Source organism: Glycine soja, chromosome 17, assembly GCF_004193775.1.
Source record: "Glycine soja cultivar W05 chromosome 17, ASM419377v2, whole genome shotgun sequence".
Taxonomy (NCBI): domain Eukaryota; kingdom Viridiplantae; phylum Streptophyta; class Magnoliopsida; order Fabales; family Fabaceae; genus Glycine; species Glycine soja.
In genome coordinates, this window is record NC_041018.1 from 15,659,463 (window position 1) to 15,675,232 (window position 15,770).

The 15,770-nt window shown below is 32.5% G+C and overlaps 2 protein-coding genes across 2 annotated transcripts; one reads left to right on the forward strand and one right to left on the reverse strand.

The window, feature by feature from the left end:
* Positions 1-351: 351 nt before the first annotated feature.
* On the reverse strand, positions 352-1,781 carry LOC114392356 (protein IRX15-LIKE-like). Its single transcript, XM_028353466.1, has one exon. It carries the CDS (start codon positions 1,550-1,552, stop codon positions 605-607), a length of 948 nt encoding a protein of 315 aa, XP_028209267.1. The 5' UTR covers positions 1,553-1,781; the 3' UTR covers positions 352-604.
* A 9,140-nt stretch (positions 1,782-10,921) lies between these two features.
* On the forward strand, positions 10,922-14,967 carry LOC114393869 (probable inactive receptor kinase At5g67200). The gene is made up of 3 exons (XM_028355336.1): positions 10,922-11,846; positions 12,233-12,943; positions 13,990-14,967. Exons 1-3 carry the CDS (start codon positions 11,159-11,161, stop codon positions 14,547-14,549), a joined length of 1,959 nt encoding a protein of 652 aa, XP_028211137.1. The 5' UTR covers positions 10,922-11,158; the 3' UTR covers positions 14,550-14,967.
* Positions 14,968-15,770: the final 803 nt, after the last annotated feature.

The following is a 15,770-nucleotide window of genomic DNA, read 5'->3' on the forward strand; positions in this document are numbered from 1 at the left end:
ACCAGGACATGTTGTATGAAAATTGAATCTGTATCGTCAGAATGCAATTAAAACCATTTTCAATTGGGACTAGTCGACTAGACATAATTTTTTTGTTTTTATTCTTTAAGTAAAAGTAAAAAAAAATAAAATATATGGTACTGATTATTAAGATAAATTTCAAATTTTAGGTAGATAACAATTCCAAAATCAATAAAATATAGTAATTGATGGATGTAAAATTTTATTCTCTATGAGTGACATATACCGTCTTTCTAATTCATTAGGATCTGTTTAGTGTTGGAGTTCGAATAAAATGCATGAAGCTTTAGATTCTACATTACCACTCCATGGGTAAACAAAAATAAGAAATAAAAAAAATCTATGTCTCTCTTGTATTGATTGACATTAATTATCCTCAATTGAAATTTGGATATTTGAATTCACAGAGGAAATTACAACTTTCAGAGCAATAAAATGGAAAGGCAAAAGCAAAAAAGAATTATTTTTTTAAAGGCTCCAGCCATAAAGTAAACAAAATGTAGCAATTGAAAAAAAGAAAAGAAAAGGATGATAACGACGAAACAATTGCGACTAACACGATTCTGAGAGTAGCAATAACTAATTATGTTGATGAAGCAGCCCCTGATGAAGACGAGTGATTGTTACAATACTGCACACTATTCTCATCCATCCTTTCCAACACATAGTGCCCCAAATTCCCATTTGCCTCCAACAAATTCTCATTGCAAAGAAACTCACTCCCACAAACCTTCTCCACTTCCCCAGAGAAGTCATGCAAGAAAACATGAGTCTTAGGGTTCCCACCCTTTTTGCTCCTGGCGAGAATGCCGGCGGTAAAGATTGTCGACATTCTGCCAGGAGCATCGGGCCAATCTCCGCGTGGCCCGTCGACCAAAATGACGTCCCAGTCAATCTCGTACACGTGGTTTGGGAGGTCATTGAGGCCCAGTTTGCAGTCCGAGAAAAGAAGATTCTGCACCGGCTTGCACTCGTTGGCCACTTGTTCTTTCGCTGAAGCTATGAGCTCCTTCATCTCGCTCCTTTTGGTGGTGTATTGAACATCATAAGCATCGATATTTGGGTGCAGTTCTTCGTAATACGCGGCGTAGTAGCGGTTTTCGTCGATGAAAACCGTTCTTCCATTGTGGTTGAGGGCTTTCCAGAGAAGGGTTTCTGGTGTGAGGCCGAAGATGAGAAAGTTGCATGGAGAGGAGCATTTCCGAAGCACGTCGGAGATGGGTTTGAGGTCTGAGTGTGGCATGTGGAACGTGTCGTTGGATTTTGAGGCATAGTGAAGGAGAGTGTTGATCACTGTTGCTGGCAAAGGAGCACTTCCAAAACCAGAAACTGGAGCATTATTTGAAGAGGGAATCACAGAAGAAGTGGCAGCGGTGATGAAGGTGGATTCTCTTGTATAAATTAGGGTAACGAGAAAAGCGAGGGTGAGGATTGATATGAATGCTAGAAGCCACAAGCGATTGGAGCTTCCTTGTTTTTGGATATAAGGGTGGAGGAGGATGAGTTTTGTGTTGGTGTTTGTGCTCTTCATGATGGTTTATTAGATTTTAGAAATTAGAATCTCTCTCCTTTTTTGGTGTGGAAGAGAAAGAGAGATTATGTGTTCTCAGAGAGAATTGGGAAAGAAGGTTTGGTTTTAAACAAGTGTTGAAATAGCATGAGAGAGTTGAAGCAATGTGTTGGAGGAGAGAAAAAAAATGTTGAGGGTGGCCTTAGTACCTTACATTATACATTGACCCTCCTACAAGGCTCTAGACTAGAACTGAAAATAACGTTAATAATGAGAGCGATTTAAGTTTTTCTTTTTTGTCCTAATAGAGATTTGTTTTGTTTATGAAGGAGGGTTTTCATGCTGAACCAAAACGGGGTTATGGAGAAGGGTACACTGCGTTGTAGCTGAGAGAGGAGAGAAGGTAGAGAGAGACAATAGCCTTAGCGACCCAGTAACTAATTACAAGCCAGAGGTCGCTTTTCCTTTTTGATTTAAGATTTTGTTCCTACGTAACCATCCTTTTAGAATATTGGTAATTTCTTAGAAAAATAGCTACCCTTGAATGAGACTATGTACCTGCAACGATTCGCGCGCGTGAAACACATTTGATTATCAGGTTTTGTAGTTAGTAGTAGCGAATATAATATACTAACACGTTGAGAATAGGCTAGGTCGGTCTACAAGGACCTACGACCTGTCCTACATAAAGCCTGACTTATTTAATTAAAAGACTAAGTTTAAGACTTTTTTAAAAGTCTGTTAAATTAAATAGACCAGGCGTAGGCTTATTAAAAAGCCTTATAAGCCTGATAGGTCGGCCTATATATATATATATATATACTTATATTATTTTTTTAAAAAACTAGCAGATTTCTTTCCTATAACTAAGTAAAATTTTAATTACAAGGTGTGAGTCAAGTGTTCCTTTCTATTTCTCATTATTTTTATTAGTTTTCCTATTTCTATTAACCGTTCCTTTTTCTATTCCTATTAGGTTTCTTTTTTCTTTTATTACTTGTATTCTAGAACAAATAAAATTCATATCTTATCATATCCTATTACATTACTATACAAAAATCATATCCTATTACATTCCTATACAAAAATTATATCCTTTTTCTATCAGGTTTTATTTTTACTTTCGTTCCTAACCAAACAAAAATCATATCCTATCATATCCTATTACGTTTCTATACAAAAATCATATCCTATCATATCCTATTAAGTTCCTATGCAAAAATCATATCTTTTTTCTATGAGGTTTCCTTTTTTTTTATAAAAATCATATTCTTTTCACTTCAAACTTTTTAATAGAGGTAATTAACATTATGTATTTAGTCTATTATAGAAGGTGTGTTATTTATTTTTTGGCAAAAACAACTAGGAATATTAAAGATTTAATGTGAACAAGACTTTTAAATAGGCTTTTAAATAGACTACCAGGTCAGGCTAGGCTTTTAAAAAGGCCAAGCCGAGCCAAAGTAAAAGCCTTTGATAGGTTATAGGCCAAGCTCAGGCCTCAAAAATTAATCGTAGGCTAGGCTCAGGCCTTTTAAAGCCTGGTTTGGCCTGACCTATTCCCACCCCTATCCACTATACTCTTGAATTATTTAGAAGTAGTTATTCCTCATTTCATATAACTAATTCTTTGTAAAATTGTAAATTTAGTCTACTTATTTGTTTTTTTTAGAATTGTAAATTTGATTCTCTTATAATTTAATTCACGAATTTAATTATCTAATTTTTTGTAATCCCATTATTTCAGTTCTTAACTTCGAAATTGGACGTTGACATTAAATTGTCAACGTTGACCGTGTCACGTTTTTATTGGACGTTGACCACCACACGTCGCGCTTTTATTGGACATTAATTTTGTACATTTAATTAATGTCAACGTCCAATAAAAATGTAACACGTGACCGTCAACATCTAATAAAAACATGACATGTGACGGTTAAGACAAGTAATTAATAGTCAATGTCTAATTTTGGGGTTGATGACTGAAATGATTGCAACTAAATTCGTGAATTAAATTATAGCTATAGGAGAACCAAAATTAAATTGAGACAAATAGAGTAGCTAATTTATAATTTTGCCATTCTTTTATAGGCTTATAGCTATAAATGCGAGATTCTCTTTTATATTTATGTATAGATATTAATATAGCTATTCTATAATATTTTCTTTTGTAGAATTTGAATAGCATTTAAAAGAATCAAATCGAATCATTTACTATTGTAACGAACCTTTGTTAGTGATTTGAGAATGAAAGACAACAAATAAAAACATATAATTAGTATAATATAGAGTTCTTGAATTATATATATAATGTTGTGTCATGAAATAACTCTTGATGAGTGTACAAATAAATTTAAGCAGCAGGACGTGAGTTTAAGTTGGGCCAAAACATGAAATGGAAAAACCAAGGCCCGAGATTGACAAGGGCCTAATTTTTAGGGTGCTAGGAAGACCCAATAACCGAATGAGCTCTATTTGACTCATTATATATATATATATATATATATATATAAAATGCCAAAATATATTTTTTATCCTCATAAATTATCAAATTTCATTTTTGATCTCTAATAAAAAATTATTTATATTGAGTCTTTAATAAAATAATAATTTTTTTATATCTTTGATGTTTTTTTTAGTTCATGAAATTAATAAATTTTTGTTTCAAGTTCTTAATAAATTTTATTCATTTATTATTAATTAATTTTAAAAAAAACTAATGCAAAATGAACAAAATTTATTAAGGATAAAAAATAATATTAATTAATTTATCAATAATTAAAATAAAATATTAAGAACCAAAAATAAAATTATTATTTTATTAGAAACTCAACATAAAAAATACTAAAAATCAAATATAAAAATATAATATTTATTAGAAATCAAAACATATTTTAAGGAATAACAAAAATTAAACATAGTGGGGAAATTGGAAAGATGCAATTGTGTTATAAAAAACTCGAAAGAAAGAGTTGTCCCTTTTTGTTAACATTTAACAAAGTGATAGAATGCTCAGTTCAAAATAAATAAAGTAATCGCCGTAATCGCCTGACTAACACTTGCTAAGACTGGATCACCCGTGCGCCTTTAATCAAAGTGCTTAATTATTATTCTTTTATTAAAAAGATTTTTCTTTGTATGTTCATGGCACTTGTCAAAATGCCTTTGGCCTAATTGGTCATTATGGCGTATCGTTTGGTGCATGGAATTAACAGTGACATGATATTGGTGGGGTGTGTTCCCCGTTTTGGGTCAAGTAGTTATCTGAGGTGTGGCCATTCAAATTGTGGGAAAGAAGAGAAAAAGATACCAACAAGCAGGGACCTCCACGTGATATAAAGAAGGTTTGGCACATATTTTAAGCCTGTCCAATGTCCAATTATGGATTGCTGTAATTAATTGGCATTCTGAAAAAAACATGAAAAGAAGATTCTTTCTGGAATCGACAATTGCATTGAGAGTCACACTCCATCACTCTATTCAATCATCGTTCAACAAACTCAATTGAAGCAATTTTGCCATTTTGAGAGTCACAAATTCCTGCAAAGCATATTGATTTCTGAAGTTGTGACTTGAGACTAAATTTTAAGATTTGGATCTTTTTTTTTTTTTTGTTGAATGTTGAAATAGTACACCCTGTTATTATCATTGTGTTCGTTGTCAATATAGTCCTGCACTCCTGTGTTCTTGTGCCAACACAAGGGACAAATAGGTTTGAGAATTACTAGGTTGATATGGTAGTTAAAAGAAAAAAAAAATCTTAAATTTAAATTTTTTTCACTAATAAAAACTAATATTAGGAAATAAATAAAACAGAGACCAATAGACCCGAACTCAAAATTGCATTAGTAAGTGAGACTAATGAGAGAAATTAAAATTAAAAATATTATGAAAAATATCGTTATAAATATACTTATGTTAAAATTTTAAAAACAATCCTGTTATAACTTATTTATTTATTAATTATTTATCCTACTCATTAACTAAAGCCTTAAAGATATTAAATTTCCTAACCTTAGCTTCAATGACTCTACCTGAAAGGGAACAAAACCGAGCCAGGTAGACTAAGAAATGCACACATGAAAGGTCAAACTTTTCTCATTACTTTTACACATGTCGTGACCCTATTGGTTATGAAACAAAATTGAGAAAATCGTCAATGTCGAAAATCCCCTCCGTTGACGACAACGGCAAAATGGAGCAGATAAACATTCAGACATATGTAAAGTAATCTAATTTTGTACTACTAGTATAAAAATACTCCATGTAAAGTCCATTAAAAGTGTGAATCATTAATGCTTAAGTGCAACTTGGTAATGTAAGACTTTATAAGCGAGTTATTAATCTTTGTTTATTTGCTTATTAAAAAACTCAGTTTATTTAAAGTTGATTTTCTTTTACTTTTGCGTTATTTATATAATCAGTAAATGCTGTCAAATACGTGTGCATACGAGGTTTTTTTATTTTTATTTTTACAGAAATGCTCGTACGAGTTACTAATCATTATTTATTTAAAGTTGATTTTTTTATTTTGGCATTATTTATATAATAAATTCATTCTTCAAAATAGAAATATAGTTAATCAGTTCAGGCTGACAAATATAATTAGAAGCAAATTTGTTGTTAATGTATTTTTGTGAAAGCGTGTGTTATAATACATTTATCGTGATTTTTAACATTTTTTTAAAAATATTATTAATTTCTTAATTGATACTCTTTTAAGATATATAGGTTAACCGGGTCATTTAGTTAAATATTAAAGCATACATTGATTTTATCTATTTCTAATAACTTAAGTATGGTTAATGTAAAACACTCTTATATTATCCTTCAATCATAATTTATCATTAATATAATTTTTAAAGTAAATATCATAAAAATTAATAAATCTATTATATAAATAAGTTATTAGTGAATAACGGTGTAAAACTTTCTACATAACTAAGTCGTACCCTCTTTACTCTTATAAACATTTAAACTTTTTTTTTACATAAACATTTAAACTTATGTGGGTTATAATTAATAAATTTTGTATAGATTTTTATTCTAGCCCATTATTATTGATATAACAAGCATAAGTTTATGCTCTGTTATAAAAACATAAATTACTAACTATTTAAAAAAAAGGTGTAGAAAATTATTATTATGTTCTGCTTTTATATTTGTTTCTGGTAAAAAATTTACTAATACTTTTTTTTTCTTTTAATAAATGCTCAATGGTGGAACTCATGATCGAACGAACAAGAGCAGCATATGATGTCTAATCGAATCTGAAACTTAGGTTACACTTAATGTTCAAATGAAATGAACTCGGAATCAAATAATGGCATGTGGTTCACTAGCCATATGTGCATATTATTATTACATGAAGAAGAAACATCAATAACTTGAATAACAATATTTATCATTTGCTATCCGCATATATCCGCTAATATCCACTAAAAGGAGAAAACCATATATTTAGGCTCTAATATTTTTTTAAGAACATTAATTAGTGGTATAATTTTTTTAAAATTTACAATTTATTATAACTAGGATGTTCACAAGTACAAATCACTTACATATCCAAATTAACTAAAATCAACTCAAATAATTTAAGTTAAATATTGATATAAACCTAAAACAACTCATTTAAACCTTTGACTTTTTTAATATGATCATGAATTATGATTTATAAACCCATTGTTTGATATTCAACTACTAAAAAAATCAAATATTATTATTCTTAAACAATTCATCATAATAGTGACTAGTGGGGACAACACATTATAGTATCGCACTTACACAAGTTGAATGATTAAGTATCTTTATGAAATTCAAATTATTTAATGTTTATGGTGTACTGTGAAGGTTTAAAAAATGAGGATATGATGAATTAACCAAAGATTGAACGTTTAAAATCAAAGTTATAATTTGCAATTAAAATTAATGTGATTAAAAATGATGCACACACATTTTGAGTAATACTATGACAAGGATGGGGTAATGGAATTTTATGAATTTTCTGTTATTTTATCCTTTTCATAGATTATAAATTTGGGTAGGAGATGTATATTTTCATGTATAGTTGTGAAAACTGGACCACCATAGTCGATTGGACCAATCAATTAGAAACTAATGGCATGACTTAGTCAAATCGAATCATTATGGTTTCACATGATCGAGTTTGGTCAAGATCAATGACCTCAATCAAATTAACTTGATTTGACTCGGTTGATCTTTTTTTAATTTTTGTAATTCTTTTTTTTACAATTTTTTATAATTCCTAAAACATGTTAAACTATTAATAGTTAATTATTAAACAGTAGCATATACTGTAATATGCTCTTATAATATTACTTTGACTTGATAACAATACGATAACTAATAATTTCCCACAAAAAAAATAATAATTATTATATTAATCTTGATATAATTTAATATATATGTGTGTGTTTTATATGTTTTCACCATACTTGCCCGATTGTTCATGACCAGCTATAGCTGTAGAAAATAACAAGAGATAATGATAAATGATATCCAATATTAGAATATAAATTATGAATTGATTATATTTTATTAACTATATTACATATTATTTTTAAATTATATGATGCAATAGAACATAAAGAATATGAAGAAAATATATAAACGTTATGAAAACAGATTAAGTGAGAATATAAATATTTAAAACAAAAGTATTAAAAAGAAACAGAAACGACAATAGAGTTACATTGGATCTGTTAAAAAAAAAGAAGAGAAGAAAATGAAACACGACAGAGGATCAATAAGAGGAAGAAGAGAGATAAAAGAAAAAACTTAAACATTTATTAATGAAAGAAAAATTTATAAAGAGTAAGAGTACATCGGGAACTGTGTATTAATTAGGTTAATAAGCAATTTATTGATTTGAGTTTTGATTTAGTTATCTAATATCTCGACCGGATTAATCATTGCTCGCAAGGTAATGATAGAACAAAATTAAGTATAATAAAAAGCATCAAATAGAATTAAAAATAATTAATTACTTCTAACTGTGGCACGTTCAAAAGGTCATATCATATTAGTCTGTCTTTTTTCAAAACCCAAACGCTTTCGCAAAAGATTCCTTATTATTTATATATTTTTTATTGATAAAATTTGTTAAGAGTGACAATTCACATCTTAAATTGTTAGTATTTTTTAAATAAATAAAAAAATACACGAGGCCAAAGCCCTTAAATCGTTAGTTTTTATATTGTGAACTTTGGTTGATGCGACATATTCTTTGACATGCTAGATTTAGGCTAGGGCATTGAAAATAAAATACGAGAATGTGCACTTGCGCATGCAGCTCACGGACTTGCTCTGTCGTTCATTTTTGGAATAACATTGAAGTTATATATGTTTAGAATTATTTTTAGCATTTTCTTAACAAAATAAAATACGAGTTCTAATATAAATATGTGGCTCGGGCTTCTGTCAAAAACAAAATGTGGCTCAGGCGCCGGGTTTTACAAGCCTAAATATTTTTTTTATTCATCTTATTTTATATTTTTAACATTCTGATCAAATATTAACAAGAAAATTACAAAAAAAAAGCAGCAAAATGATCCAATAAACACGAAGGAACAATTTACAAGTTTTAAATAATAAAATATAAAATATGAACTAAATACTTACGAATAAATCAAAACTAAAATAAAAATACTTACTAAATAAATAAATACAAAAAGACATAAATAATCAATCTGTTACCTAAATAGTTATTCAAACTCAAGAAAGAGTAAATTGATTTGGTTCTTTGAAGAAAAAAAATCTTAAATCAATTTGAGAGAATATGAGTATTGAATTAGGAATAGTCTTAAAAATTCATTATGTATTAGCACTCAAAGAACAAAGCAACACTATCAAAACAAAATTAACAATGAAGTAAAACAATAATAACGTACTCTGTCGACGAGGACAACCAAAGCAGGATTTTCGTTTGACACTTTGGTTTCTCTATCTTTTTTCCCCTTAATGTTACAATGCCAATGATCCTTCCAATGAGTTTCTTATTTTGCAATTGTTGATAAAAAAAAAAGAGGCAAGCTTCAAAACAACTTAATTTAAATAGACTTACCACATCATTATGTCACTCAAGAAGTAACTGATAGATCATACAACTCTCTTAAATTTTTAAACGTTTATGAAGAAAAGGATCAAAATGTACTCAATTGAAAATATAAAATACTACAATAAAAATTTTAAACATAATATATTAAAATAAAATTAACATAAAATTTAATGGACAAAATATGTCATTAAGCTTTAAAAATAATAATTTATATATGTTTATGTTAATAATTCAGATGTGTAATAAATTAAAAAATATACATATACTTGTGACAAAAAGAAGATGTCATATGGAATGAATGATGTGAATTTGAATTTTAAATAGTATAAAAATATTTGTATAAAATTTAAATAAAATAAATTATACTTTGATTTGTTTTATATTTTTTTATTTGCTTCGTTATCCTAAATGGATTTATTAAAAAAATTGTTAATTCAAGAAAAATATGTATATTGGTGACTTCCCAACAATATCAATTTTTTAAAACCATGACATTAGAAAGTCAATTTAAGGGAGTCCGACTTTCCAATTTTCATAAAAACATTAATAAAAATTAAATAAAAAGCTAATTTATGAATTAACTTAAATTTGTTATTTATGACACAAATTTGTAACATTTTTCTATTTTATAGTTATATTATTTATTCATTTCCAACTCACGTTCTTTTACAAAATTATTTTTAATTAAAAGTGTTTTTATTCTAAAAGTGTACTGTAGTATTAAAAGTAAATAAATACATTGATAGTCGATAGATTTCATTTAAATTCATGAAGAAGTACTACGACGTAAATGTCAATGATATAAGTTACATTGCACTCAATGGTGAACACATATTTCCTTTTCATCATTATTAATGTACACGTAAAAATAAATCACGGATGCATTAATAATGTTGCTAGAAATAGAAGAACATATTACACATTTGGAACAAATATAGTATGAAAATTAATAATTTTTAATTTTAAAAATATAAAAACAATAACATTTCTTTAGAAAAATGTAAGGTAATAAAAAAATTAAAATAAGCAAAATCTAAAAAAAAAAAGGAGATTACATATTAGAGAAGGAAACAGCATGTAATAGGTGGAAGGATTTAATAATAAACCCTGCTTATACTTAAAGTAAGAGGATTAAGATCAAATCGAGATCAGATTGGAAATCGTTATTCTACAATTCTCTTACTTTGAGTAGAAGAAAAAGTTAAATAAAGAAACAGGTGGGGATGAAATTAAGACCACACACACCATTCACAACTTCACATTAAACACATAAACAAATTATTGTTTATATATATATATATATAAAACTCTTGTCATAGCATAACATTTGGTAATAATTTCCAGCATTCCCCACTTTCACGTGAGCCCGACTTAAAAAGTCCAGCTGCTCCGCACTACTGTTATAGCCTATTACCACCGCACAAACAACACTCCTAACACTCACTCACACTTCACTCTGCACAACAACATGTCTCAGTTTTCCACCTCCAAACGCTGAATAAAAAAAAAGGAATCACAGAAACAGAGTATCCACAGCGTATAGTCCCAAAATGCATCTGGATCAACATGACCCCAAAACGACAACAAGAGCAACAAAAGTCCTCCCTCTGTTCCTCTACTTGTTCTTCTTCTTCAGCCTCGCCTCTTCGGCTCCTCCCATGCTCCCCTCCGACGCAGTATCGTTAGTGTCGTTTAAGCGTGAAGCGGACCAAGACAACAAGCTCCTCTACTCCCTCAACGAAAGCTACGACTACTGCCAGTGGCAGGGCGTGAAGTGCGCGCAGGGCAGAGTGGTCCGCTTTGTGGCCCAGTCCATGGGCCTGCGCGGCCCATTCCCACCGCACAGCCTCACGAGCCTGGACCAGCTCCGAGTCCTCAGCCTCCGCAACAACTCCCTCTTCGGGCCCATCCCCGATCTAAGCCCACTCGTGAACCTCAAGTCACTCTTCCTCGACCACAACAACTTCTCTGGCTCCTTCCCTCCCTCCCTTATCTTCCTCCACCGCCTCCTCACTCTCTCCCTCTCCCACAACCGCCTCTCCGGTCCCCTCCCCGTAAACCTCACCCTCCTCGACCGCCTCATCGCGCTTCGTCTCAACTCCAACCACTTCTCCGGCACGCTTCCTTTCTTCAACCAGACCACCTTAAAAGTCCTCGACCTATCCTACAACAATCTCTCCGGCCCTGTGCCGGTCACCCCGACTCTAGCCAAGTTCAACGCAACAACATCCTTTTCAGGTATGACTAGCTCCTGACTTCCAATCCTCTCCTTCCAAATATAAACTGACATTTTGTTTTGGGTGAGCTCGTGAGTCTCAATCACCGTTTTTTTCTTCATCCACGGTTTTAACTTTTACTGGAATTAACTTAACTGATTATTTTTAGTAAAAACTCTTAGGGAGATTTTTCTCCCTCAATCACATTAAAAATCTAATTTAACAACTTCAATGGTATACTTCTTTCTCAATCACCATTTTTTTTCATGAACAGCACTCGAACGAACTTGCTAAATGAGTCTATGTGAAGAAATACTTGTATTGCTGTCTCTTTTTCTCCTCTTTGCTAGTGTAAAGAAGTATTTGGGTATCTAAATATCTTCTCTTTTTTTTTTTTGTTTCCTTCAGGTAACCCCGGTCTCTGCGGGGAGATTGTTCACAAAGAGTGCGACCCTCGTTCACACTTCTTCGGCCCCGCCACGTCATCCTCTACCACACCCTTGAGCCAGAGTGAACAATCTCAGGGTATTGTAGTTGTTCCTTCTTCTACGACCACAACAAAGCATGATAAAAAAACAGGACTTGTTGTCGGGTTTGTCGTCGCGGTTGTTCTTGTCGCTGCTTTCACTCTCACGATGGTTTCTTTGGTGAGAAAGAAGCAAAATGGTAAAGCTTTTAGAGCAAAAGGCGTGGTTTTGGAGAGTCCTGAGGTGGAGGGTGGTGGTGGTGTCGTTGTGGTGGAAGGTGAGAGGGAGGTGAAGATGAGAAAGATGGAAGAGGCGCACAGGAGCGGGAAGCTGGTGTTCTGCTGCGGGGAGGTGCAGAGTTACACGCTGGAGATGCTGATGAGGGCTTCGGCGGAGTTGTTAGGGAGGGGGAGTGTGGGGACCACCTACAAGGCGGTGATGGATTCGCGGCTGATTGTGACGGTGAAGAGGTTGGATGGGAAAAGTGCGGCGGCGGGGAGTGATGGGGAAGGGTTTGAGAGGCACATGGAGGTTGTGGGGAGGCTGAGACACCCCAATTTGGTGCCTTTGAGGGCTTATTTTCAGGCCAAGGGTGAGAGGCTTGTTATTTATGATTATCAGCCCAATGGCAGCCTCTTCAATCTCGTTCATGGTAATTCATCTTTTCACTCTTTGCATTTATTAACAATAATTAAGAATTTAATAGAGTTTAGTCCCTACTAGTATAAACTTTTCCCTAAGAAAAAACAAGTAAAATTTATCAAATTTTACGTTTAAATGCAGATGACTTTAATTAGTTTGTTGAAAAAAGTTTAATTGTTGTTTACTTATTGTTAGTTTTTGCTAGCCACATTGCACTTTTGTGCTTTCTGTACTGTAATTAAGGTTTCAAATTGTGGTTATCATTTCGTTGTGATTTTTGATATTGTGGGAAATTGTTGATAAATATGACTGGTGCAATGCAACCAGTTACAATTTTGATACAGTCACAAAGAATCCAAACAAAAGCATCACACCAAAAAAAAAAAGAATCCAAAAGCATTGACGTTCTGTCAAAATCGCCAAAATCGCAATCATGTGTCATTTGATATAACCTTGATTCTAATGTCAAATTGGATGTTGGGTTTGGAGTAGTTGAAGGTTGGAACATGACTGAGGATAAATGTTATGGGGCATGGTGCTTCCATTAGAGTTTTATTTGATGGATGGTGTTTTGTAATTGTGTGATATGCGGAATGGTATCATGTGTCAGATTGGTCAGTGCATTGTGTGTTGCCTATTTTTGATTGTTTGTTATCTTGTTTGTGTTTTTCCCTTACCTGCACTGGCTTTCGGGGTTGGGTGGTATCTAATGTCAACAATCACGGGGTTGGCTTGTTTTTGGTCCTCTGTTTGGACTATTTTGGATGGGTTGTGTGATATGTTTGGACCATTTTTCATGGCAGGTTGACTACTGTGCTTCATTTGGTTGACCCTTAGTTGAGGCAAATGCTGTTTTTATTTCAAAATTTTCAATTTTTATAGTTATTCTATGTCAGAAGACCTGAACTTCTTGCTGGGGGGGACCAATCAGTTTCAGTTTTTGCCTAATTGATGTTTGATGATTATTTCTTAACTTTTTTGTTTGATCAACTAGACCCCCTTGATAATTGATGTTTGATGATTATTTATTAACAAAGTTTGGTGCTGCATGTGCAGGTTCAAGATCAGCGAGGGCAAAACCATTGCATTGGACATCATGTTTGAAAATAGCAGAAGATGTAGCACATGGACTTGCTTACATCCATCAAGTTTCATCCTTAATCCATGGCAACCTAAAATCCTCTAACGTCCTTCTTGGGATGGACTTTGAGGCTTGCATCACGGACTATTGCTTGGCCTTGTTTGCAGATTCTTCATTCTCCGAAGACCCTGATTCCGCCGCCTACAAAGCACCGGAGGCTCGCAACTCTAGCCGCAGGGCCACTGCTAAGTCTGATGTGTATGCTTTTGGGGTGCTTCTAATAGAGCTTTTGACGGGTAAACACCCTTCCCAGCACCCTTTTCTTGCACCAGCGGACTTGCAAGATTGGGTTAGAGCGATGAGGGATGACGATGGCAGCGAAGACAACCGGCTGGAGATGCTCACGGAGGTTGCCAGTATTTGCAGCGCAACATCGCCAGAGCAGAGGCCGGCGATGTGGCAAGTCCTTAAGATGATACAGGGAATTAAGGACAGTGTTACCATGGAGGATACTGCACTTACTGGACTCTCATAGTTTGTGAACTACGTATGCTGAGAACTAATCACAGCAAGTACTGTTAAAGTCCTCAATTCTCTTGTTGAAAAGGAGAGAAAATTGCTTGTGCAGGAACTTGGAGGGTGAATACTAAAATAGGTTAAGCAGTCATTTTTGCGGGAATGTCATGAATATTATACAGTAGAACATTACTATCTGCTGTGGCTGGTTAGTGCGGTTTATTATTAGTTCAATAGACACGGTAAGAATGTATTTGAGCTTATTCATTTTTTCTCTATTTGTCTCTGACAAGAAAGGGATGTATTTGCGGTATAAAAAAAAAGAGTAAAAAAGGATGAATGGGGTCATTGGGGTCAAGACTTTGGCAGGTAAAGATGTACACGAGCTTAGTGCATGTTTGAATTTCTGAAAAAGCTTAAAATTACTTTTACTCTTATAACGAATTCTTTCTCCATTTTTGTATTAAAATTTGAAAAGATAAATTGAAATTAGGCCTTCAAGTCAAGCATAGTAAGTAGTAACTTCCTTTTTGGTATAATCTCAGTTCTGGAAAACTAGGCCTTCAAGTAGAGCTGGATCTTATAGCCATAGGAGTTTAGCCCATTGAACAAAGTCCAGTCATCTAAGCCAGTAAGTTAATTTGTCCTTCTTTTCCAACTTATGGATTTCAAAATAAGAAACTCAAATATGTAGAACAACTTTCTTCTGTCAAACGCAACCATGTCAGGTTCAAGTCCAATCTGTGTCAGACAGCCGCACCTAGCTGTGGGGGCATTTAAAGGACTTTGAATCTATTTCAAATTCAAAACCAACCTGACATTCTGTTCTATCTCCTAAGGTAGTAAGGTGGCTGTTTTAAGTGAATTAAAATGTATCAAAGATGAAGATATCATAAAAAAAAGGTTTAAATATGATTTGATTTTTGTCTTTAGATATTGACTCAGTTTTAATTTTTTTTAAATGATTTCATTTCATTTGGTTTTGAAAGTTTTATAATTCTCTTTTTAAGTTCATTATTTATTTATTTTTTTAAATGTAAGCTATTTGAATTTTTTTGTAAATAATGTGACCCAAACTTAAACTGTTACAGTGAATGTACATGTGGAAGTTTGTTCCTAGAATTAGGTTCTACCACACAAAGATAAATGGGTTTTAGTTGTATGTATTTTATTTGGGAATAATAAAGTTGTATTATTTTTTATCTATTATTGTAGGGCACACTAAATGCCTAGTGTTAGA